Raw genomic sequence first — 27,285 nt, 5'->3', positions numbered from 1 at the left:
TTCGAAGAAAAAAAGTGAGAAGGGCAGGAAGATCGCCAAAATGAACAAGTACCCGCACAAATTAGGGTCAGGTGGTTACGAGGGTAAGTCGAAAGAATGGGCAAAAGTTATTTTGAAAAACCAACAGTCTGACTCACCCGTGGTTAAGATAAAAAAATCCTAGGGGCCAAGATTGGCTCATGGGAAGATCTGAGGTAACCCTTGAGGGGCGGATAGTACTCCCAAAAGACGTGGAGCCCGTTGCTCATAAAATGGTAAGAGCCTTTTGTTATAACTGTGTCATTCAAACAAAATCATAACTCTGTGTACATTACTTAGTGTTTTGTTATAACCAATTTTTTAATTAACAGTTGGAGGTGGAGGAGGTCAATTCTGGTGCCCGGACTGTCGCAAGTCAAGAAGATTCCTTGTCCTTGGCGCTCCCGAATCCAGAACACACCGGTCGAGTTAGGGGCAGAGGGGTCTACACGGGCTGGAAGGAGGAATTCAATGGAGCAAAACCCCGGAGAAGACCTCGTGCCAAGGTCAACAAAGACGAGATGGAATCAAGGTTGGCGCAGGTGCGCCAGGAGGTACGCGAGGAGCTTTCAATGGAGTACAACCAGAAGCTGGCTGAGCTGGAATCAAGGATGGTGAACCAAATGCACCAAATTAGGCAGCCATCCGAGGACCGACCTCCCGTTTCTCCGGGAATTCGGCGAAGCAGTCAGGCATCCGGGACCGAAGTGATAGGCGGCTTGGACAATCTAAAGGTAACCACTACTTGTTCATAATCGAAAGGTATTGTTGATTCTCGCGGTTAATTCGCTAGACAATATTATTTCATTCTAAAGACAACTAATTGCTGATAATTATTGCAGGAGGCCACAGCATGCGACCTCGTCATGTATTTCGGTACTACTCCTCTGACCATTGCTAAGGGCACTGTATATCCTCCTGCAGCCGGTGATCAGTTGAGGCCCAACTATCTCCGCGTAGCGATTGAGAAGATCACGCAGGATTGGGCTGTGAGAATACCTCTTCCTGTCCCTGTCGATGAAATGGTGGTGCTTGATGATGCCCGCTATTCGACAGTCCAATGGCCGAAAAATCAAATTATTTTGGACAATGTACGTAAACTCCAAATTAATGGGATATCTTATTCAAATCATTCTTTTCAAATACTTGAAAAAGACATATACAACATTTGATACAGATACGAAGAGGTGAGACAATCAATGAGGATGAAGCGTTGTCACCGGTACGGGACATGGAATTATACTTGGTGTCTGTTGCGCCAGAAGTGCCTGATGCGCCAGTGGATGCGCCAGTAGATGCGCCAGTGGATGCGCCAGTAGATGCACCAGTGGATGCGCCAGTGGATGCGCCAGTGGATGCGCCAGTAGATGCGCCAGTGGATGCGCCACTAGACCATACGGGGCTCACAGCAGAAGAGGTTAGCCGTTTGCCTGGTCAGTTGCAGACTCTCCACGCCCACTTGATCAAGGCACCCAAGGACATGACGGCTGTTACCTTCAGTGTCCCCCCCGGTATGTTTCTACACGATGGCAGGGAGGTCGTGCTGCCTTTCACAGAATTCAACGACTTTCTACAGGGCGCCTCGTCAAGCGATAAATGGCTCGATGTGGGAGTCATCACCGTTTTCCTCATGTTAGTGACCAATCAATTATTTATATCATGTGTATAGCACTCAAATATATATACTCTAATGTAAAATGATGATTTTTCAGGTTCCTAGTCCAGAAATGCCGTGAGACCGCATCGAAAGGTAAGGTGAACTTGTGTGCACTTTTGGACCCCGGCAGAATTAATGGAAACATGTTGGAATGGTATGAGGATGATTGTGTCGACTACTTGCGTAAAGCGATGCATCATGCTCGTGGGGATCAAAAGAAATTTCTTCTCCTGCCATACCACCAAAAGTAGGTTACTTGTAACCCTTAATTGTTTATATTTTCAGTTAAACAATTACACAATGAACCATAGCAAACAGTTGTGTCACCATTACATGCTGAAATATATATGTCACTAATTTTATGCTAAAGTACTACAATTCTTCTCCCCCCACAGCTCCCACTGGTGTTTGTTGGTGATTGTGCCACTTGAAAATACGATTTATGTCATGGATTCAAGGCGGCCCGACAAATCCATCACCACTCAGCAGTCTAAAAGAGTCATGACTGTTATAATTAAGTAAGTTATCTAAATATCACTTGGTTTGATTTTTTTTTTTATAATTGTGGAATTGCTAATTACAGTCACTCAATTTTGTAAGGGCTTTTCGGCAATATCTTAAAGAGGGTGGAGTGCAGAGCACGGGTAAGAGCAGAAATAAAATGAATGGGCTCTGGAAGGAGGTGAGCACACTATAATTTTATAATTTCATATTTTTGGGTTCAAAAATTTATTGTCATTCTGACATAGGCTGCTGAATGTAAATATCAGTGCCCGCAACAGATTGGCGGTTGGGAGTGCGGTTATTACACGATGATTTTTATGTTTCACTTTGTTGAGAGCATACAATTCAAATGGCCAGCATATCCGGTATGTAATTCATATGTTTTGCCTTGACTTGTCCATACAATTAATATTGATTTCCTCTAAACTTGTTTTATTAGTTGCATTGTTATAATTGCAATAATTTATTTCTATAAAGCAAAACAGAGATGTAGTTGCCGTATTTTTGTAACTTGCATGTTTCGAATTTTTTGTAGTATTCACCAGATTCAAAGAGTTACTCCAAGGAGCAGTTAGATCACTTTAGATGTATGTGGGCAGATTTTTTTATAAAAGAATTTTGTAAACCAGAATATGGATTTGTATGATCTTTGTATAATTCAGTGTACATGAATTTTGTATTAATTTTTTATATAATTTGGAAATTTTGAAAATTTACCGGTTTTGGTATTCTTATTTTGGAAATTCTCTGTTCTGGAATTGATCTGATTTTAAATGGCTGGCAAAACTGGAGGCTAGCCAAAAAAAAGCAAAATTTTTTTTAAAAAAAGTAGTTCAATTATACACGGACATTTTAAAATTTATCCGTGTACAAAGGTTTTTCCAAATTAAAAAAATAAAGAAGAAAATTAATACATAAAATTATATATTAAAAAAATATTAAAAAATAAGAGAGCTACACGGATATTTAATTATACATCCGTGTAGAAAGGTGTTTCCACATTAAAAAAAAAGAAGAAAATTAATACATAAAATAATATATTTAAAAAATATTAAAAAATAAGAGAGCTACACGGATATTTAATTATACATCCGTGTAGAAAGGTCATTCAATATTAAAAAATATTAAAAAATAAGAGAGGTACACTGATATTTAATTATACATCCGTGTAGAAAGGTGTTTCCACATTAAAAAAATAAAGAAGAAAATTAATACATAAAATTATATATTAAAAAAATATTAAAAAATAAGAGAGCTACACGGATATTTAATTATACATCCGTGTAGAAAGGTCATTCAATATTAAAAAATATTAAAAAATAAGAGAGGTACACGGATATTGAATTATACATCCGTGTAGAAAGGTGTTTCCACATTAAAAAAATAAAGAAGAAAATTAATACATAAAATTATATATTAAAAAAATATTAAAAAATAAGAGAGCTACACGGATATTTAATTATACATCCGTGTAGAAAGGTCATTCAATATTAAAAAATATTAAAAAATAAGAGAGGTACACGGATATTTAATTATACATCCGTGTAGAAAGGTGTTTCCACATTAAAAAAATAAAGAAGAAAATTAATACATAAAATTATATATTAAAAAAATATTAAAAAATAAGAGAGCTACACGGATATTTATTTATATATCCGTGTAGAAAGATATTTCAATATTAAACAAAATTAAAAAATAAGAGAGCTACACGGATATTTAGATAAATAACCGTGTAGAAATCTAATTGTACACGGTTTTTTATGTAATAATCCGTGAAGCTCGGTTATGGAGAGCGCCAGTGTCAAGTATTTGTAAACGGCTGTGTATGTAATAATCCGTGTAGCTATTCGGTAATTGTACGCGGTAAATATCCGTGTGTATATATACAAGGATTTCTAAACCGTGACAGCCTACGCGGCGGGAAATCCGTGTAGCTCGCTTGTTTATGTCCGTGTATAATCACTTATTCTGTAGTAGTGCATATTCAAAAATTAGGATTTAAGGATCAAATCATGAACTGTCAGCATATGAACTATGCAATAAAAATTGCTAAAGTCTCTTACTTGATAATTCAATAAAGAGAAATGTACATATGCACTCCAGAACCAATATGGATGATCATTACTACATAATAAATCATTCTCTGTGTTTTAATTTGACAAAATCGAAGTTTCACATGAAGAAAATGATGTTTTAATCGAGTTCCTGTCATCAAGTAGAGTGTGATAGTGAAGATTGCATCCAAAACCATGAAAAAAATCAGTCAAATTGTGAGGAAAAAACTCCGTACCGATATCAACATGGTTCAAACCAAAACTGGCTAGCAATCTTAAAACCCCTTCATATTTCTATAGCTTAGAGAAGAAAAAACAGGGAACAAAATGAAATTAAGAGAGCGATGAGAGAAATTAAAAGAGGCGAAGGGAAGGGTATGAAGTGCGTCAGTGGAGGCGAAGGGATGAAGTGCATCAGTGGAGGCCTCCATTTCTAATTTTATCTGTGTTCTTGAAGGGTAAAATGGGAAATATGAAAATACGTTTTTTATACAACACTTTTCAGAATTATTTTAATCAAATAAGTATATTAGATGTATAAATGTGGCAATTTGGTAAATTTGATGATTTTAGGGTGGCAAATAAGAAATTTTGAGTTTTGGGGTGGCAATTTGGTATTTTCCAAGTTTTGGAGTGGCATGGAGGAAATTTTCCCATTATAAAATGGTCCGCCATCTTTTTTAATATTTGCAAAGAAGGGTTAAGGAAGAAACTGGAAGTTGCCATGAATATTACTGTAATGCTTTGAATTGAATTTATATAGGATATGGAGAGATTACCGAACTTAGTAGATATTATACATTCATCACAAGAAACCAAAATGAATGCTCTTAGGAAGTCTCAGCTAGAGGAGTTTTGGCGAGGCTCTTGTTACTACCTGCAAGAGGATGCCTCAAGGACAAGTTGGTCATTTTCACTTTATCACAAATTATCCTTGGTCCATTTGACAGATCAACTGTCATTTGATTCATTTGAGAAACTTGAAGAGAAACACAAGGCAAGTTTATTTTATTATATATATTCTTTTTTATTATTTTACTTTTGATAAGAAAGAAAATTTTGGTATAGAACAGAATCTCAAACTTGCCATTTGCACAAATAAAGATATAAAAGGAGAGACAACTAAGGAGCCAGTACCAGTACTGTCTCATTGGTTATTTACAAGTCACTATGCACTAAACAAATAGAAAAGCATAGCTCTAATTCAAATATGTTCAAACTGCTACATCTACATGTAGAGGACATTCCTATGAATATACTGAAAAAGAATTTCTTAATTTGGAATTTTCTGTGATTTATGATCGATTTTAGAAGTTCATCTTTTGAAATTGGGACTGGTTCAGAAAAATTGCTACCAGCCTGAAATTTGTCAGTTAGAAAACCACCTGTTCATCATAGTCCTCGAGCCATAAACATTCTGAAATTAATTAAGCATAAAGTTCAAGTATTGATGGTCATTTCCATATAAAAAACTCCAAATTTGGCCCAGCCAATTGCTCTCAGCAAAAATCACAAATCAAACTGTCAGAACAGAGAACTGCAGTTTACCAACAAACAGATTTGGTCATTTTGAAAGGAGAATTGTGCAAAATCAATTGAATTACTTGTATGAAATTTTGTAGATTTGACCATTTCCAAAGAAGATAAACTAGTGTCTTCCTAATTTAAGTCTTCTTCTTATTATCTTGTACTTGGTGAAATAACTTATCTTATCCATGACCTCATTTTATTCAAAAAAAAAAGAGCTGACATTGCCTTTTTTTTTTTTTTTTTGCCTCTTAGTCTAGTAATTGGAGATGGAAGCATACAAGGAAATGGACAAATAATCAGATTACGAAGAAAAATTGTAGGTGGATTTTTTTACACTTTTATTGTTTTAAGAAAATTTGTAGGTGGATTTTTTCTGATCATAGATATATGAAATTATGTGTTGAATAATGAGATACTTTGATTTTGTAAATATGATACTTGCATAATATGATATTATTATTGTGTTATTTAGTAATCTTTTTATATAATTTAGTATTATTAATTGGAATTGTGGGTGTTTATTGTACTAGTCTTATTGTTGTGATTTATTATTTTCATCATTCAAAGGGGCATATCAAATAATCAAAAATGTTTCTGTCTCTAGGAGCTAAACTTTTCCAACGGTAGCCTCATGAAAATATTATATCTAACTATAAAATAATATAAACTGAATCAATAAAATATTTCCAAGAGTATGCTCCAGCATTTTCATGGACCTCAGCATAAAATAATATAAACTGAATCAAAAAAATATTTTCAAGAGTATTTTGCTCCAGCATTTCCATGAGCCCCACTATAAAATAATATGGGCTATCAATAAAATATAGTATTCGTTCTGTTTAGCGGGTCATGGGTCGTGCAAAAGTATTTCCAAGGGTGGATAACAAGCATTTTCAAGAGTTGGCATCAGAGATTTCCATGCGCTACTATTTCCAAGGGCCTACCCTTGAAAATAGTTAAATGTGTCAGCAAACTCGATTTTATTTCCAAGGGCCCTTCTTACCCTTGAAAATACAGATACTACCCTTGAAAAAAACGAAAATTCTAGTAGTGCATAAATGCCCCCAGCTGTCAACAGCTAGCTGTTCATCTGTATTTTATTAATTCACAAGTCAAACTGAATGGCAGATATACTTAATTTGTTTAATTTGGTTGATTTAGACGAGTTCCGATCACATATCTATAACCAGGTCATGTGTACTAAATGATAATAGTAAATGATTAAGTGATTAACCATTGACCTTGTAACATCTAGGTCTTACAAATGCGTTGCCCCTATTGAAAAAAAAAAAATACTAAAAAAACACTTCTATATCAGTTGAAATCGTGTTCCGCCATCGGTTTTTGAACCGTTGCATATCGCTCCGATAGGAAATGTACACACCTGTGCTATCAGCTCAAAACATATGGCATTGATCAACATACCATTAGCAGCGCACGTTCGGCCTTCGGATTTGACGAACCCAACGCCATCGCTTTCGTTTCGCCACTGACGGCAAATGTTGTCTACTGAATTTCAATAGCCGATTGCAATAGTGTCTTGCTTCATCTGTTTTTTTTGTGTTGGCGTTGGCAAATCCTAGTTTTCTAGCGGATCATTAATTTCTGGGCCGATGGTGATGTACATGTAATTATTATTATTTTTTACTTTTAATTATTGTATTATGGACTAGCCTAGCCATTTTTAAAACACAGCTAGCAAAGCAACAATAAACATGCATGTACTCATTCCATACCCATATTTGAACCAACAATTAATATATACATATACAAGTACTCCAACATATAATATATATATCTATCCATGCTACAAGCAATATATAAAAAATGTTTACAACAATTATTAACAAACAAGTACTAACAACATCACATATACAACCAATAAACACAACAATAGCTCATGGTACCAGAAAACTAACTATTCTTACCACACAATTATTAAAACCAATAACAAATTAATTAAGTGTTTGAAAACAAGAACCTGAAAATAATAACTGTTTTAAACCGCAGACAACAACTTATCAAATCGAAGATGAATCAAATGGACGTTTGGGTACCCTCTGATAGAACTTGTCCATTTCTTTTACCCTACAAATTTGAAGAAAATAAATCAAGTAAATTAGGGTTCTGATCCTAATTACCATTACCATGATCAAGACATAATTTATCCTAATTTAATTCAAGTAAACCCTAAACCTTAATCCAAGTAAATTTTGGTTCAAGTCAATTTATCATAATTCAATGAATTCAAGTAAATTAGTGTTCAAGTCAATTTATCTTAATTCCATTAATAAATTAGAGTTCAAGATAATTTATCCTAATTCAATAAATTAGGGTTGAATTCAATTTATCATAATTCAATGAATTCAAGTAAATCAGGGTACAAGTCAATTTATTCTAATTCCATGAATAAATTAGAGTTCAAGACAATTTATCCTAATTCAATAAATTAGGGTTGAATTCAATTTATCATTATTCAACGAATTCATGTAAATTAGAGGAGTAGAACTAGGGTGCTCTTAAGTTCACCAAAGTTTTGGTGAGCTTAACTCTAAAACTCATAAAATTAATTTCAAATGACGAATCCGAACTGTTGAAACCCGCCTACCTTACGTGTGATGCATTTACATGTGAAATTTTTAAACATTCGAATTAATTTAATATAAAGTCAAGCGGTCAAAATTAGAAGGTTAATAAATTAATTTTAGTGTATTCATTTTTGAACATTTTTTGACCGCTTGACTTTATACTAAATTAATTCGAATGTTTAAAAATTTCACATGTAGATGCATCACACGTAAGGTAGGCGGGTTTCAACAGTTCAGATTCGTCATTTGAAACCGATTTGATAAGTTTTAGAGTTAAGCTCACCAAAACTTTGGTGAGCTTAAGAGCACCCTAGTTCTACTCAAATTAGAGTTCAAGTAATTCAAGGAATTCGAGTAAAGTTCAAAATTAGGAAAGAGCCAAATTTAGCGTGAGATTCAATATCGCTCCAATGTGCTGCCGAAGTGCCGCTGGTGTGCTGCGGCGAGTCAGAGAAAGGCTTGGTGTGCGTCACTGGTCAGCTTCGAGTCAGAGAGATAGAGAGAGAGGGTAAGTTAGCGAAAGAGAGGGCATGGTGTGCGCCGTCGATTTCGTTTTCAAAGAGAGAGAGCTGCGTCAAATTCTAAATGAGATTTCAATTGTCTGTCTTTTTCACTTTCATGAGAGAGAGAGAGTTTAGATGGGCTCTGTCAAAACTCAATGCCTCAGCGAGTTCAGTGAGTTTAGAAAGTTTTGCTCCGTCAAATTTAGTTGGGCTCCAGACAATTTATATTGGACTCTAGAGGGGCAATTTAAATTCTAAAGAGGGACAAAACTGAAATAAGCAAATTTTTAGTACTATTTTTGAAAATCCAGAGGGGGCAGCTATTCTCCCCTCCGTACTACAGTGGTCTACCTCTAACCGAAAGTATATATAATTTTAGTTGCCTGGATCGTCTCTAGTCATAATCGAGTAGCAAGAAAGAAGAAAGCAAGAGCGGTTTACTGTGGTTTTTTTTCTTTTCTTTCTATTAGTACTATATATTGAGAGTTTTTTAGTAGCAGACAAAAAGAAACCAAAAAAAATGTGGTATTATGCATGGTTTGGAGACTTGTTTCTGATTATATATATTACCGACAACAGATTCATTTAAGGTCTATGCAGCTAGAGTGACACACATAATAATTTTAGCACATGTTTGATGAGGAAAGATGTCAAATATATATTGTCACATACAGTTCTGCTGGCGGTATTCCAATACCGTAAGAGTATGATTAAAATGTCACATTGTTTCCGTGCTCTAATCATGCATCGTTCTTATCTTCGTTTCAAAGCTCAAAGAGTTTTAAACATGATCTCTATATTAAAATGTGTTTGAATAACAAATTTTATATTTTTTAGAATTTGTTTACTATTTATTAAGTATTTTACGAAACCGTTATTTTTAGACAATTTTGGATCAATGAAAAAAACAGTTTTGTAAAATATATACTTCATAAATAGTAATATAAATTCAAAAAAATGTAAAATTTGATATCTAAGAACATTTTAAAATAGAGGTCCTGTTGAATGATTTGGATCAACTGTTTGATCTTTGAAAATCACAAAATTGAATTGTTGTAAAATATGTTGTAACTTACAAATGTTGTAAGTAGGTCCCTCCTCATAATATATTGGAATATCACCATATAAGATTGCTCTTATTGGGATTATAAACTCTTTATATTTCAAAAAATTCAACTCATGAGTCATGATATCCATTAATGGGAAATTGTAATTATATTCCGCAGTACTAGTGTGTTTGCAGTTAATGTAATATTAATTTATATAATGGCCATACTTTTGCGTTTATATGCAGTTTACAATTTTATTTTATTTTATCTCCTAATTATTCCTAAAAATTGAGCATCTCCAAAATTGGCCTTATGTGATTAATTAGAAAGAGAAGTGAATTTTCTTTCTCCTACTCTCCATTTATGCAGCTGGTTTGGTACAATAATAGAGGATTACAAAGTGTTAACTAAACTATGCCTAATATTTTTCATGTTAGCAGTGGCTGATTCATTCTTCCCTCTCATTTGTTATTCGATACGGGTTGAATGAACAGACTAAATTAAGAATATTTTAGCTTTCACTGTGCTAGAGACGCTGATGAATTCCGCTACAATATAAAACACAAGGTGCAAACAAAAGATGGAACTGAAACAAACATTATTTCCTCTGTCGACAAAATTGACAACATTGCTATTATTTAATATTGCATCATCTCCTAGCTAGTGCACGCACAAGTATCTCTTGAAGGGTGATGCGACTTATAACCCTAGCCACGGGTTGGCCTTAATGTTCACATGCAGGACTGAATGTGTCAAACTTTGCAAACCTGAATTCAAGAAGAAATGTCATGCACACAAATCAAATCCTCTTTCTATAATTTCATAAATATCTATAATGTCATAAAAGCGTGAATTCAAAATTTTGAGATAATCAAATTGAAGAAAATTGTTACCAGCATGCGGATAACCCATCGACAATACCATTGACGCGGTTACGTATTATGCAACCGGCATTCATGACCTGATCTGCGACCTTTTTGTCGATTGCCTCCAATGTAGATAGCGCATTGCTTTCTAACATGATGGGTCCCCTGAACTTCCCTTGCCCCCTAACTACACTACTCTCTCTCTCTCCAAAACAACTACATCAAAACCTTTCTTTTTAGCTGCTATTGCGAATACCAGACCGCCGATCTCGCCTCCCGCTACCAAAATTCTAGGTCTTGGAGGAGGGTTTGTGATACTCTTGTTGGAAACAATACTCGGATTGTGGTATTGGAAGAAGAGAGTTGTTTATATAACTTAAAACTTCTTTTATTTAATGGAGCATACAAGATTTTAAAAGACTTATATAACTCACGTCTCACTATATGCTCTCTGATTCCCTTAATTCATAGACCACGGACCTATTTATACTTAGACCTATCTCGGTTATCCAATTATCTAGATAATTCATATTGTTTCTACCGACTTTGACTAATGTCAGTTTGGATCCTTTATTCTAATATTTTATATTATATACAATTTTAGACATTTCTAGGATGCCTATACAGTATACACTACCGACCTCAATTTATAGAGTTTTTTGAACAATCTAAAAATGTATTTGGGCTTGGGCCTTCTTCGGAAATGTAAAATTTGGTTTGCAAGTACATATTCATATGGAGATTATGTTGAACAGTTCGGATCGACCGTTAGAATTTTGAAAACTCGAATATTGAGCCGTTGCATAGAGGCCTTCTATGCAATCCATAACACCGTAGCCTTACTCTTAGATTTGATCTTATGTGTTTCTTTTTGTATACAGAAATTTGTATCCAGGTTGTTATTAAGTGCTAAAATTAAAAAAATTCTCTGATTTAGAATTTAGTTTTGTTCCGTATTATTTCCGAATTATACTCGAATTATACCTGAATCACGAATTTTTGACCCCGCTGAACCGAACCTGAATAATTCATTTGTTACTATGTCTGAAAGTTATGGAAGAAATCATTAATCAAACGAGTCACGAGTTATAACGAGCGGGTTGAGTCCAACTCGTTTAACTCACGAGTTACTCAACTCGAGTCAGACTAACTCGAATTTTAAATGAACGAGCTTTTAACGAGTTTGTTACCGAGCTGAGTTTGAGCAGCTCACAAGTCGCAAGCTTTTTATACAGCCCTACACATCATATATCCTAAATTGATATCTGTGGTGGAAGCGGAGGACATGTTATTCTGCAATAGCACTATAATAATTGAACTCTGCTCTTCTTCGTATTTGGCCTTTGAGGTTCTTATTCCCTTTATAAATTAAAAGGGATAGAGAGCCACAGATCGAGGTTAACAACGTAAAAGGTTTAGAATTTAGATTAATATTTAGTTGCTCAAATTTGCAAATTAATGTCATGCTATTCGTTCTCCCATTAATTCAATAACTAGGTAGCAACCAAGTTTGTTATTTGTTATATATGTATGTATATACGACAAACAACAAACTTGGCTACTTTACATGCTGTAGGTTCAAGGATTAATTTATTAGCCACTTTTTGGTGTAAGATTTTAAATAATGGATCAATGTTTAAATTATCATTAATCATTCCATTAGACACTAATAAAATGCCTTCCCAGGTCATAACTGTTATAGAAACACAGGTATCACTTCAAGGGGAGGATTCAGAGGTAGAGGCACCAATTATGGATTCAGAGGTAGACGGTTCAACCCATATGCTTAGGTTAGGGTTCCTTGATGAATTGCTTACTTGAGATATTTTCTGTTGATTACTCTGGTTTAGGTTTCAGGTGGCTTTGTCTTGGGTTTGTATTTCATTAGCTTTGTTTTGTGCATTAGTCAATGTGGCTCTGTGTTTTGTTTTGTTGATACTACTATTGTTGTTTTGTTGGTTGTGTTGTTGTTACTGGTAAGTACCAGTTTTTGTAATTGCTTCTTTCTCCAGATATTTGGAGTTAGAAGCATAACACCATTTTGATTTCTAATAAAATCGGTGGACAACCACTTTTTCAAAAAAAAAAAATATTTCTATGTATATATGTTGTTTGATTAATTATATATATGTTACATGTAAATCTATATATGTATGTATGCCCTCCTCTTTAAATTTGTTTGTATGTCTGGGCAAATTTGTTTAATAACCCCTCAAATATGAATGTATAAATAGTTTCAAATCTATAAAAGTCTGTTTAATAATTCTTTAATGACTAACAAATTACATGGATAGTCGCACATGCATTATGAACATTTTAATAAAAATAAAACAAATCATACATTGTTCTTTAACTATCAAGAGGGGTCGTGAACACACATCCAAAAAACTATCAGATTGACTTCGAAGTACAAATTCAAACCGTTAAAATCTAAATACTTTGTGAGTGATTCATGTACATGCAAAAAATTTAAAGTTTTGAATTCATTTAGTACATAGTCAAGCGATCAAAACAATGAACATTTTATAAGTTATTTTTTTAATTATTTTATGTGTTAATTTTTCATCATTATTTTGACCGTTGGACCATGTAATGAATGAATTTGAAACTTTAAAATTTTTACATTTACATGTATCACACTCACGAAGCACTTAGATTTCAACGATTTCAACGAACGGACAGGATTCAAACTCAAAAATTGAGGTTCCTCAGGTGATAAGAATTGCTCTCCAGTCGCCGCCCCAATTACCCAATTGACAGAGATACGCCGAATAGTTTAGTAGTAGTTTGACCCCCAAGTGTCTGAGATAGGCCGTGTCTAAGATACGCCACATCTGGGTCTGGCTACAGAATATCTGGATCAGGTCGTGTCTAATGAAAATGCAACCCAATTTCTAATGGGCTTCGGCCTTTTTATCCAAAAAAAAAAAAAAAAAAAAAGGATACGCCACATCTGGTCTGGCTACAGAATATCTGGATCAGAGCTCCTTCCCCCTTCTCCTTTGCAGGATCCTCTGAGATATCTCATATTTTGCGTGACTTTTAGGAAAATTACAATCGTTCAATGACGTTCTGCACGAATCACAAAGCTCGAATAATAATGACCCTGCGCTATCCACGAATAGGCACCGGACACGTTGGTCATGGAAAAAATGAGATATCTCAGAGGATACGCACTCCGGAGGGGGCCAGTATTATTTGAGTTTGAGATTCGCGCATAACTATTGCAACGGTTGAGATTTTCCAAAAAGTCACGCAAAATCTGAGATATCTCAGAGGATGCGAATTCTATCCCATCTATCTTTCTGGGTTCCAAAATCCCTATAGTAACACAATATTTTACTTTAGATCTTAACCGTCAGATCAGAATCGAGACCAATCAGTCAGTGGCAAAATTCGCTAGAGGAGATCAAACGTTCCAAATTCAAACCCAAAATTTCTGTTACTTTAGGGGAGCTAAATTAGAAATTAGAAACACTCTTCTCGCTTTGTCTTCATTTCCTCTTTCGCTCTTTAGAGATGGCGACATGGATATTTGGATACGGGTCCCTGATATGGCGACCCGGATTCGCTTTCGACGACAAACGCGTCGGTTTCATCAGAGACTACCGCAGGGTCTTCTTCCAAGGTATACTTTCTAATTACTCACGGTGCTTTCCATGATTGTATGGATTGATTACTTGCTTCAAGGAAATGCCATTTAATCAGGTTTAATTGAGGTTAAATTGAAGTTTTAAATAGGTTCAGGATTACTTGAATGATATATCTCAGAACAAATTTTAAGGCAATAAGTAATATAATTTGTTAGTTTTCCCAAATTGTGCCAAATTTTTAGCTTGATTTTTTTCTACCCAAAATAGCCTTTCCGTGCATTTGTAAAATTACCAAAATGATGAACCCACTTTCTAATTACTGACAATACTTTTGAAATTTGCATATATGTGTTTTCTCATGTTTCTCTGATTGTATGTATGTATTACTCGTTTCATAGGAACTACCATTTAATTAGGTTAAATTGAGGTTAAATTGAAGTTTTCAATAGGTTCAGGATTTCTGGGGATACTAATAGATAATGTTAAATTGTGAAGAGTTCCACTGAATGATATATCGCAGAACAAATTTTAAGCCAGTAAGTAGTATAATTGTTAGTTTTGGCAAATTGTACTGAATTTTTAGCTTGATTTTTTTTTTGAATGAAGGCATAAAGCCTGTTTCGTAGGAATTCCATTTAATTAGATTAAATTGAGGCTAAATCAAAGTTTTTGATAGGTTCAGGATTGCTGGGGATGCTAATAGATAATGTTAAATTGTGAAGAGTTTCACTGAATGATATATCTCAAAACTAATTTGAAGGCAATAAGTGTTATTAATTGCTATTTTTCCCAAATTGTGCCAAATTTTTAGCTTGATTTTTTCTACCCAAAATAGCCTTTCCGTGCATTTGTAAAAATACCAAAATGATGAACCCACTTTCTAATTAGTGACAGTAATTTTGAAATTTGCATATATGTGTTTTCTCCTGTTTCTCTGAGTATGGATTGATTAGGTTAAATTGAGGTTAAATCAAATTTTTGATAGGTTTGGGATTGAGGAGGATGCTAATAGATACTGTTAAATTGTGAAGAGCTCCACTGAATGATAATGATATATCCCAGGACAAATTTTAATCCAAGTAATAAAATTGTTAGTTTCTTTCCAAAATGTACAGACTTTTTTCTGCCTGATTTTTTTTTTGAAAAAAAAAGGTATAAAGCCCGGTTCATTACTGAAACTTGTTTTTGACATCTACAAGAACCCTAAATAAAAGCAAAAATGCATATTCCCTTTAAAAACCCTGATGCCTCTATTAGCCTCAGCTACACAAACCTACATCCTTAACTAGCTTTTAGCTTTAAATTTTAATATGTGCCGCTGTTGTCTTACTAAAGGAGATGAGACAATATCCTTTGTTTATTAATCTCCAGATTAGATTCACTCTTTGAATTTTTCAATTTCATTGATTATTCTGTTAGAACCATAACCTGGTAATTTTGCAAATCCACCCCCATGTGCTATACAATTCAGAAATTAAGAAGACCACTAACAACTGTTGTCTATCCTATATTTTTGGTCATTTTTACTTGGCCAAATTGCATGTTGTGCCAGTAAACTTTTTGTAGGTACTTAAAAAAGAAATTCTCCTCATTAAGTATATGGCTCGACTTGCATTTTATGAAAATTCAATTTTATGCACTTCATATCATGCACATTGTCATTTTCGTAGATTTTCAATTTTGAAATCTATGAAATAAGGGTTGGTCGTTGCATACTTCGTTACATTTTTGTTTAAATTGAGAGAGGAAACTGTGATATGTAAAACTTGCCATGCTTTAGCGCATGATATATGTAAATTTTCAACTATGGGGATGTTAAAGGATTATGTTTTCTGTGGGGCAAGCAAGGACACACTTGAGTTATTTTTGGTGCATTTTGGATGAAAGTTGAGCTTTTCTTATGATTGCCAAACTTTTAGTTCATAATTTTTTTTTTTTTTTTTTTTTTTTTTGCAATTTGTATCAGGTAGTACAGATCATAGAGGCACGCCTGCCTTTCCCGGGAGAACTGTCACTTTAGAGCCCTGTCCTGGTGAAATCTGTGTAAGATTGTTTCCGTCCGATCAGAAAATCATGTTTTACTCATCTGACATGATATTTTAAAATTGCATAACTAGATTTTTTTTGGAGTGAGTCTATGGTACTATGCATATCACGGGTTGTTACTGTGCTACGGCTCTATATTCGAGTTTTCAAATCCTAACGGTCGATCCGAACCGTTCATCTTGTTCTCTATATTAATATGTATTTAGAGACCAAATTTTACATTTTTTGAAATTTTTTTACTATTTTTTTAGATATTTAGAAAATCACTTGATCTGAAAATTCTGGACCATCCAAAAACAGTGATTTTCAATAAATCTAAAAAAATAGTAAAAAAATTTCAAAAAATGCAAAATTTGGTCTCCAAACACATATTAATATGGAGAACAAGATGAACGGTTCGGATCGACCGTTAGGATTTGAAAACTCAAATATAAAGCCGTAGCACGGTGCCGAATCGTAATATGCATAGTACCATAGACTCACTCTTTGTTTTGGTACTGTTAAGTTGTGAATTTGGTTTGCTTCATTAATTGGTGAAATCTGTGTGAGGTTGTGCTCTTGAGATTGAACTGTGACATGTGAAAAGTTATATCTAGAGAGAGCAAATATTTCTTATTTTAAATTAAAAACAATTTTATCTCAGCACGTGTACAATCTAGAATTGGTTGTTTGGGTTTTTGGATCCTTGAACAAAGCCAAATTGAACAAAAGCAGCAGTTCTTTTGATACTTGCAGGACAGTTCTATGCTGTATTAGTAAAAGAAAATGCATTTTTAAGTATATTTTTTGCAATATTTTCCATTAAAATTGTTTATTACTATTTTTATTTTGTGGTTTGAACTATCTTCTTTCTTCTTCTTTTAGCCACTTCTTTCTCTTGACATGTAAAAATGTAATGGAAACAAGAAAATTTTGCAAAAGAGCCCCTAGAAGATTTAAGATTTACAATGTTCTCTATAGTTTTAATGGTATTAGAGGACTTCCAGCAGGATTACTTTATATTTATTTCACAAACAAAAAACCCTGTTTAATAAAGCAAAAATATAATGAAAGATGCCACTGGTTATCTTGTAGACTTGCAACCTTAATTTAACAATTAGAATTTGTTTAGTGTGTAATATGGTCTCTTAGTTATATGTTTACATGTCAACAGTGGGGAGTTGCATACAAGTTAAAAGAGGAAGATAAGAAGATTGCTTTAGAGGTACATAACCATTCATCTTACTATTAGATTTTGTTTTCAGAGTGAAGCTATGGTACTATTCATAGCACATAATGGTCCATACTATGGATCGATATCTCCATTTTCAAAGTCCAAACTATTGATTTGAACAGTTCAACATGATCTCCATATAAAAATTCTGTAAAGTAAATGACAAGTACCATAGCCTCACTCTTGTTTTCTGTACAATTTGTTCAGTACAAATTCTGTAAAGTAAATGACAAGTACAGAACAGACTTTTCTGGTAAACCAATTTTCACATTTTTTTTTATTTTGGATGTTGATAGAAATTTTTGTGTGAACTTTGTATTTACCTCATTTTCTTTATGTTTTTAACAAAACCCAAATTAAACAGAAAATCCTACATACAGATACGTAGCTCCTTTTTTTTTATTTGTAGTTTTCTAAATTGAAAAGAGATGAGTTTATGTTTATCATTTAGTATTACAGGATCTGGAAGTAAGGGAGAAGCAGTATGACATGAAGCTTTATCTTGATTTCTTCACGGTAATTAGGAAAAATTTATAGTGCAAATATAAAATGTAATTCAATGATTGACATGAAAATTTGCCATGATATTTCAGGATTTGTATTCTTTGACTCCAGCGATAAGTGATGTAATGGTGTAAGTGCTGCACTTCGTGTTTTTAAAATAAAAAAAAATATGATTGTCTAGCCCCTGTAAATAACCTCAAAATGTTATGTTTAAACCTGGCAAAAGTTAGAATTAACCCGAGAAACATTGTATATTTATCCAAAAGCACCTAAACTACCACTCTTTTAAAGAATATCGACAGTTCATAGTTTGTAGGGTATACATGGTATTTTTTTTATTTTTGTTGCAGAGATGGAGATGAAACAATGCCTTTTTTGATATATGGCATTGTATATCATGTTTAGCATGTTACTAATTTGAAAAGTAGCAAAATAGATATTATGCTTCGCCGAACAAGGAGTTAAACCCGAATTACCTGGGACCTGCACCTCTTGAAGAAATTGCTAGGTATGCACTGTTTCCCTCTTGATTATTCCATTAGAGCGGTCCCTTCACTCTATCATTGTAATTTTTTGCATTTACAAAGTAGTTCTGAAATTTGTTTAAAGCAGGATAATTTCTCTCTTTTTTGCAGGGGTGTTCATGGTCATTTGAGCTTTTGATATAAAATTTTTGTGAAAAAATGTTTTCACTTTTGACCGTGGGGTTTGTATAATTTGTAGGCAAATTGTCAAAGCAGAGGGACCTTCAGGACCTAATAGAGATTATCTCTTCCATCTAGAAGATGCATTACTCAAATTTGGTGAGTTTCTCTCATTTCTCATATCTCTTTGTTGATTTTAAATAAATGCCCCTTTTTTTGTTATTTACATGAAATTAAAAGGCAAGTTCTTTCTTTTGCATCACTAATGGCATTTTAATCTTCTCTGTTCTCAATGCAATTGTATATGCAAAGGTTTATAATTTTGAAAAAAAGAAGTATTTTCCTTACTATGGATCAATATCTCTGAGCCGAACCATTCAACATGATCACCATGTGAAAATTGTAAATCAAATTTTACATTTTTGAATCTTTTTACTATTTTTGTAGATAGGCTGAAATCACTTGATCTATAGATTCTAATTTCCAGACCATTAAAAAGTAGTGATTTTCTACATATCTAAAAAAAATAGTAAAAGAATTCTAAAAAATGTAAAATTTAGTCGGCAAGTGCATTTTCATATGGAGATCATGTTGAACTGTTCGGATTGGCTATTTGGACTTGGGAAATAGAGATATTAATTCATAATACGGACCAATACACACTATGCATAGTACCATAGCCTCCTTTTCCTTTTCATTTATTTTGATAAGCTAAGGGCTTCTATAGGAATTTTTCTTAATTTATAAAATTTTGTGTTTGAATAGGATGCGAGGATCCCCATGTCAGAGACCTTGCAAATGCAGTCAGAAGACTTATCTAATATCCTTGCAAAGATGTTCTGGTAATATTGCAGAAGAAAAATAAAAAATAAATAAAAAAAGACAGAACTGTCATTTCAACCCATGCAAAACCTTAATACATCATTTGTACCCCTCAAAAATGGGAAAACCCACGACACCAATAAGCAAGGTTAACAGTAAGTTTTTAAGGGGCGATTGAGTCCTTTTTTCATTTATTTTTTTCTTTTCCTCTAGTCTTACTGAGTTGCATATAATTTTTTTGAGGTTTTGCGTATTTGTTTCTATTGATAATTGTGTAACATTATTATGGCCAAGTGCCATACTTCATTCTTAAAACTATTATTATACATCACCTTCCGAAATTATTATGTATTTTTTTTAGTGATGCTATGGTGCTATGTATAACGTATATTGGTTCCTACTATGGATCAATATCTCGATTTTTAAAGTTCAAATAGTTGATGTGAACTGTTTTGTTTGACTTGATATCCAAATGAAAATATACTTACAGATCAAAAGTTTCCATTTTTTAGAATTTGTTTAGTATTTTTTTTTTTAGATAGGTTGAAAATATTTATAGCGAGTTTGGTTATTTTGGGGAGTTGCAACTTGCAAGAGTGTAAAATTTGAGTTTTTTAGAAGTTGCAACTTGGTTATTTTGTTTTTTTTTTTTCTTTTCCACTGGTCTTATTGAGTTTGCATATAATTTTTCTGAGGTTTTGCATGTTGGTTTCTATTGATAATTGTGTGTAACATTATTATGGCCAGGTGCGACACTCCATTCTTAAAACTATTAATATATATCACCTTCTGAAATTATTCTGTATTTATTTTCTCAGAAATGTGAAATTCTCAAAGGGATTTTTGTTGCGGGGGATTTTCTTTACTTTTTCTGAGCATTTGATAAAATTGCAAAAATTGTTTCATACTACTAGAAGACATGTTTATTTACTTGTACAAAAGAAAATGCACTGTATTCTTCTTCTATTCAAGCATATCAAGGTGAAAGGTGATCAATATATAAATTTAAAGGTTTTTTCAGTCCCAAAATTCTCTGGAGGGCTTAGTTAAGTGATCCAGATTGCTTTAAATAGTTAGAAAGATGGCCCATTTCAACTTCCTCAAATTTATCAGTCAGTTTGAACCGGAGTTAAATAAAGACTTTCTGTTAAATTTAATTATGAACATTAAAAATACAAAAGAATGTTTGTAAAAAATTATCTTCGACTTCATTTTGGTTTTCATGTAATTTAAGCATATTGGAAAGAGTTTTGGGAACAAACAGGAAATAATTGGACCATCCGAACGAGTTTCAGAAAAAAAAAAAAAAAAGGAGAACCAAATCACCCACTCCTGTGGCAGGAAATTCCTAAACAAGGGCCATCTATACATTTTATGGTTATTTCAATCTAAACAGTTATAATTAAAGAATTTTTTTTTTTGGAAAAGACACAATCAACACTTTAAATGCGACCGTTCAGATTGAAGCAAGAATGAAATGTAATAGATGGACTCTGTAAACAGAAATTGAGGGCAAGAGATTTGGTTCCGAAAAAAAAATCTCACTTAGTTCCTATGTTACCCTGACACTCCTAGAAATCTATTGTACCTGTGTCTGACATGTATCCGACACCGACACACCTCTGACACGGCCACGATACGTATCAGACACGCCAGCTGGCGCGTCAGGGGAGCTGGCGTGTCCCAACCATGTTGATACGGTCTCCGACACCGCGTTGAAACGTGCCGATACAGCCCAAAACGTCCGATACGACCCGAAACGTCCAATACGATTGGGACACGGCGGATATGCACATGTGGACCGTGAGCTGCGCCCGTGCCTGTGGACCGCAACCGTGAACCGCTCCTGCACCCGTGCACTGCGCATACACCACCAGCGAAATTGAATTTTTTTTCCTCCCTTTCGTGAATCGAACTGGGTTCCTAAGCGAGTTTCAAAATGTTTTACCACTCCACTAGAGCTTCTTTTGTATTATCTTCCAGTAGTTATAATATTTACTATATTCTTTGGTTAAGTCTTTAATCATTTATACAAATTTATTTTCTGTTATGATTATCTTAAATACAATATATAAAAATAATTAAAAATAATAAATATATAATAGACGTGTCGTGTTCTCTATTTTTTAGAATTGTTGTGTCGTCGTACCCGTGTCGTGTCTGACACGACACCCGTACCTGTATCCATGCAACATAGCTTAGTCCCAATTCCCCTAATTCCTATCCAAACACTTATACCCGAAACATGACCTTAAGGTAAAAATAGCTACCGCATTTTCATGAAGGCCAATTTTAGCTACTAGTATATATACAAGTAATTTTGATATAAAATATTTTTAGGTATAGTGCACACACAATTTGAAAAAAAAGAAAGAAGGAAAATTTAAACTTTTCCTTATTTCGACATTTTATATAGTTGTCAGTGTATTTTTACTGATGATGCATAAATAGAAAATGATAACATATAGACTGAAATACTCCGCTTTCATTTGCACTTTTCTCTGGTACATCTATTTTATCTACCTTGTGTCTCTTTGCATCGCATATTAATTTCCATTCAAAACCAATCTGATGACATCTGTGGAGGTTCAAAGCCACACTACCCGGCCTTGGGCTGATATTCCACCCGACCTACTGCTCCCAATTGCGAAGCGCCTCGACCTCACCACTGCAATCCGCCTCTCTGCTGTGCGCACCGCTTGGGCCCCTACAATTCTCCCTTGCTTTGCTTCCATCCCTTCCTTCCACCCCAACCAACCCATTCCTTGGCTTCTTATCTCTATTCAAAAGTCCGAAACCCAACCCAACTATACCGACTTCACCTTCTATGATCTTATCACCGCCACCTATTATTCTATTCCCACACCCATCCCCTCCCTCAACAACCACCAATGGTACTGTTCCAACAAAGGATGGCTTGTGACTGTCGATCCGCAATCACAACTCCACCTAATAAAACCGCTTACCGGTGCCCATGTTCTTCTCCCCTCTTATGGCATTTTTAGAGCGCGCCCATGGAAAGTAATTCTTTGCCGCACGCCCGATTGCACTGATGGGTATTTCGCTATTGGTATAAATAATCTCGGAAATTTGGTCATTGCAAAGGCCGGGGTAGATAGTTGGATCTCAATGAATAATTACAGCGAATTTCATGATGTGGTTCTTTATAAAGGAAAAGTTTACACCATTTCTTTAGATGGCTTTTGTTGTTGGGACATTCTTGGTTCTTCTCTCCGATGTCAATGGTATATAAGTACATTTGATATTAAGAGGATTGATTGGTGCACAAAGTACCTTGAAATGTGGAGACAAATGTGGAGACGTAGTAGTCATTTCAATCCATGGACTAAGTACCTTGTTGAGTGGAGAGGTGAACTCCTCTTGGTGTTTACAAACAAAGAATCATCGACTAGATTGGAAAATTATGCACATTGCAGAGTAATATTGTATAAATTTAACTTTAAAGATCATGATCGTCGGTTGAGACGGGTTTGGAGCCTAGGGAATGATTCTTTGTTTATCGGTGCCAATAAAACCTATGCAGTGTCGACTCAAGGTGTTGATAATGTACGTGGGAATTGCGTATATTTTACTGATCAGATTTGGAATTACTTTCGTCTGTACAATAAATTTCAATCGAAATGTGCTTTCGGGGTTTATGATCTGAAGAAGCAAACTTATAACCGATGCTATCTGGGTAACTCACCTTTATATTCGATGCCACCGATTTGGTTCGGGCCTTGCTAATTATGTAGAGGAAAACGGTAAGTATGTACTCTTCATTTCTTGTGATTAATTTAGAACTGATAATTTTTCATTTTGATGTTAAAGTTAGAAAAGGCCATCAAAGATTGTGGATTGAATTTGGGAATATAGGGAAAAACATCATTTCAGTTATGAAGACCCACAACATAGTACATTTGATTGCAAAGGAAATCAGAATATTTTGCTAACTTAACAATGCAAAAGGAGATTTAATTTCTAACAAATTATTAATCCCTTGCAGGTGAAAGGAACATGCCATCCTTGACAGTATCGTGCAAGTTGCATTGATTTTGTTGTGACAAATTTATGGGTGGATTATATATATAGCTTAATTTATTTTCTTTTCTTTGTTTATTTTTCTTCCATTTTAGGTACATTTAGAGGCCATAACCTCAAATGTATCATTCCATGGTTCGTCTCAAATATGCTCTGTATAATTTAACAAGTATAAGTCGGTTTATTTACATAAATCAAATAATTTTAGCAATTTAAGTTGATTACCGAGTTCTGGATTCTTTATGAATATTATAGTGATTGAGAAGAATTTGATGTGTTAATATTGCACAGAAATGGGCCTTGTAAGTTTATTCAAGTTATTGTAATACCTGTTTTTAGAGTAAAGCATTGAGCTCTTCAATTAAAATAAAAGAATTATATTTTTATCTTCAAAATCAAGAACATCAAAATATACTTTCTAAAAACATGGAATGTAGATTTGATATTTTAACAGTCATTATTCCAAGAATTATTGCAAATTGTCTTGTTATTTTGCCAAATAGTTCATGAAATTAAACTACATATACCGGAGGCAGACCTCGAGTCTGAATCCTCTGCATTACCTTACCGTTTGAGTTTGAATCCAAACTTGTAATGCACGGGACCCCTTTAAGATTCGTGCTAATTTGTAACGAACATACCGGATTCAAACTCAAAATGATGAGATACCTTAGGTGGTATGAATTCGGTGGACCTCGGTAAAAACTGGTTTCATACAGCGCAATACCAATACCACAATCTTTTTAGTCAAACTTGAAATTCTAGTGTTGAAATTAGCACTAATTTCCACTCTTTTCATTTTTAAATTTTAACTAGCTTTCAAGCACCACACTGCTCTTTCCCCCTTCTCCAGCTTCCAATTTTCTAATTCTTTATCTCTGTAATTTGTTCTTAATTAGTTAACACGTAGGGACTGAATTAGAAAATTTAGATTGAGCAGACTGAAACATAAAATGCATAATATTAAACTCAAGCCTTTGCAACCACAAAATAGAATTCTAACCATTAAGCTACAATCATACATTTAACATTTTATAAGAGAGTTGAACTATATAAAAACTTAAAAACAAAAAACAAAAATCAATTAAATTTAATATACATAATTAAAAAACAGTAAAATTACAAAAATAGTTAAGCATCCCTCTTGGTGTATAGATCCGCCCCTTAATCATGTCAGTCTTTGGAAGATGAATGGATGATATCATTACCAATTTACCATCAGCACTCAATAGCTAAAATATTCTTAAAGAATCTAGCACTCAATCAAAATTGCTGAAATTAATTGATTTTTGGAAGTAAACCAAATTATACTTGTAAAATCAAACAGAGGATGCTTGACACCAATCATGGAATGATACATTTGAGGTTGTGGTCTCTAAATGCACCCAAAATGGAAGTAAAATAAAGAAAACAAAATCTCACTGAGGCCGAATTCCCAGTAATTACTATCCAAACCCTTACATCCGAACATGACCTCAAGGTAAAAAGCTACCGCATTTCATGAAGCCAAATTTTAGCTACTAGTATACAAGTAAAGTTAATATAAAATATTTTTAGGTATATTACACACTATTTAAAAAGAAAGGAAAATTTGAACTTTTTCTTATTTTGATATTTTATATAGTTGTCATGGTATTTTTACTGATCATGCATAAATAGAAAATGAGAACATATATAGACTGAAATACTCAGCTTTCATTTGCACTTTTCTCTGGTACATCCATTTTATCTACCTTGTGTCTATTTGCATTGCATATTTTTCTTTCAAAACCAATCTGATGACATCTGTGGAGTTCCAAAACCACACTACCCGGCCTTGGGCTGATATTCCACCCGACCTACTGCTCCGAATTGCAAAGCGCCTCGACCTCACCACTGCAATCCGCCTATCTGCCATGCACACCTCTTGGCCTCCTATAATCCTCCCTTTCTTCGCTTCCATCCCTTTCTTCCACCCCGACCAACCCATTCCTTGGCTTCTTATCTCTATTAAAAAGTCAGAAACCGAACCCAACTATACCGACATCACCTTCTATGATCTTATCACCGCCACCTATTATTCTATTCCCACACCCATCCCCTCCCTCTACAACCACCAATGGTACTGTTCCAACAAAGGATGGCTTGTGACCGTCGATCCACAATCACAACTCCACCTAATAAAACCGCTTACCGGTGCCCATGTTCTTCTCCCCTCTGATGGCATAGGAATAGAGCGCCCATGGAAAGTAATTCTTTGCCGCACACCTGATTGCATTGATGGGTATTTCGCTATTAGTATAAATAATCTCGGAAACTTGGTCGTTGCAAAGGCCGGGGTGGATAGTTGGATCTCAATGAATAATTACTGCAAATTTCATGATGTGGTTCTTTATAAAGGAAAAGTTTACACCATTTCATTCGACGGCTTTTCTTGTTGGGATATTCTTGGTTCTTCTCTCCGATCTGAATGGTTTATAAGTACGTTTACTATTAAGAGGATTGATTGGTGGACAAAGTACCTTGAAACGTGGAGACAAATATGGAGAAGTAGTAGGCATTTCTATTCATGGACTAAGTACCTTGTTGAGTGGAGAGGTGGACTCCTCTTGGTGTTTACAAACAAAGAATCATCGACTAGATTCGGACATTATGCACATTGCAGAGTAATATTGTATAAATTTAACTTTCAAGGTCGTGATCGTCGGTTGAGACGGGTTTGGAGCCTAGGGAATGATGCTTTGTTTATCGGTGCCAATAAAACCTATGCAGTGTCGACTAAAGGTGTTGATAATGTACGCGGGAATTGCATTTATTTTACTGATCAGATTTGGAATTACTTTCGTCAGTCCAATAAATTTCAAACGATATGTGCTTTCGGGGTTTATGATCTGAAGAAGCAAACTTATAACCGATGCTATATGGGCAACTCACCTTTATATTCGATGCCACCTATTTGGTTCTGGCCTTGCTAATTATGTAGAGTGAAACAGTATGTACTCTTCATTTCTTGTGATTAATTTAGAATTGACAATTTTTCATTTTGATGTAAAAGTTAGAAAAGACCATCAAAGATTGTACCAGTCATATAAGCATACGAGTATTTTACAATTGGCCAGGGTCAAATTTTGTAATATGGCACTGTTGTGGATTTGAAATTGGGAATGAATGGAATGAAGGGCAAACACCCTTTCAGTAATAAATCTGATTGCAAGGGAAATTGGATTATTTTTCCAAATTAAAACTATAAATGGACAATATAATTAGTTAAGGGGTCTCTTCTTCATTTTTTTATATAAGAATAGTTGATTGTTCGATGATATATATATCGAGTAGTGTAGTCACTTTTGGTTTTTTATTTTAATGAATTTATTGTTTTACGTTCAGGTTTTGTTAAAAGTGATGATTAATTACGATCTAGAATATTCTTCATATTGAAATAAAATTATAGCAATATTATATGGAAATTAAGAGCTACATCTAATGAGATGTAATCTTTATTCCTGAAGGGAGCTGTCTTGAAAATTAGACTTGATTGGTAATCTTTAGTTATATTCTCATAATACTGAGAATAGCCACAAACTAATTAAAGAATGAGAATAGTCTTTTTTTTTTTTTTTTTTTTTGAGAAACTTGGTAGTGACTATAAAATGGAAAGATTGAGAATAGTCACT

General features: G+C 34.1%; 3 protein-coding genes across 4 annotated transcripts; all 3 read left to right on the top strand.

Moving 5' to 3' along the window:
- Nucleotides 1–1,006: 1,006 nt before the first annotated feature.
- Nucleotides 1,007–1,802, top strand: LOC144560178 (uncharacterized). Its single transcript, XM_078309360.1, has 3 exons — nt 1,007–1,109; nt 1,196–1,650; nt 1,739–1,802. The coding sequence occupies exons 1-3, from the start codon at nt 1,041–1,043 to the stop codon at nt 1,752–1,754; spliced, it is 540 nt and encodes a 179-aa protein (XP_078165486.1). The 5' UTR covers nt 1,007–1,040; the 3' UTR covers nt 1,755–1,802.
- A 12,455-nt stretch (nt 1,803–14,257) lies between these two features.
- Nucleotides 14,258–20,304, top strand: LOC144560721 (ChaC-like family protein). Of its 2 annotated transcripts, XR_013513454.1 has the most exons (9): nt 14,258–14,397; nt 16,329–16,405; nt 17,562–17,612; nt 18,081–18,137; nt 18,215–18,255; nt 18,562–18,633; nt 18,849–18,928; nt 19,535–19,834; nt 20,287–20,304. XR_013513454.1 is itself a non-coding variant. In XM_078309973.1 (8 exons), exons 1-8 carry the CDS (start codon nt 14,289–14,291, stop codon nt 19,588–19,590), a joined length of 543 nt encoding a protein of 180 aa, XP_078166099.1. In that variant the 5' UTR covers nt 14,258–14,288; the 3' UTR covers nt 19,591–19,932. The 2 variants fall into 2 exon arrangements, 1 of the variants encoding a protein (XP_078166099.1); XM_078309973.1 differs by lacking the exon at nt 20,287–20,304 and having other exon boundaries at nt 19,535–19,932.
- A 1,858-nt stretch (nt 20,305–22,162) lies between these two features.
- Nucleotides 22,163–26,586, top strand: LOC144560207 (uncharacterized). The gene is made up of 2 exons (XM_078309384.1): nt 22,163–23,288; nt 25,292–26,586. Exons 1-2 carry the CDS (start codon nt 22,163–22,165, stop codon nt 26,584–26,586), a joined length of 2,421 nt encoding a protein of 806 aa, XP_078165510.1.
- Nucleotides 26,587–27,285: the final 699 nt, after the last annotated feature.

Source organism: Carex rostrata, chromosome 10 (assembly GCF_964058835.1).
Source record: "Carex rostrata chromosome 10, lpCarRost1.2, whole genome shotgun sequence".
Lineage (NCBI taxonomy): Eukaryota > Viridiplantae > Streptophyta > Magnoliopsida > Poales > Cyperaceae > Carex > Carex rostrata.
This window is presented reverse-complemented; position numbering and strand designations above follow the sequence as displayed.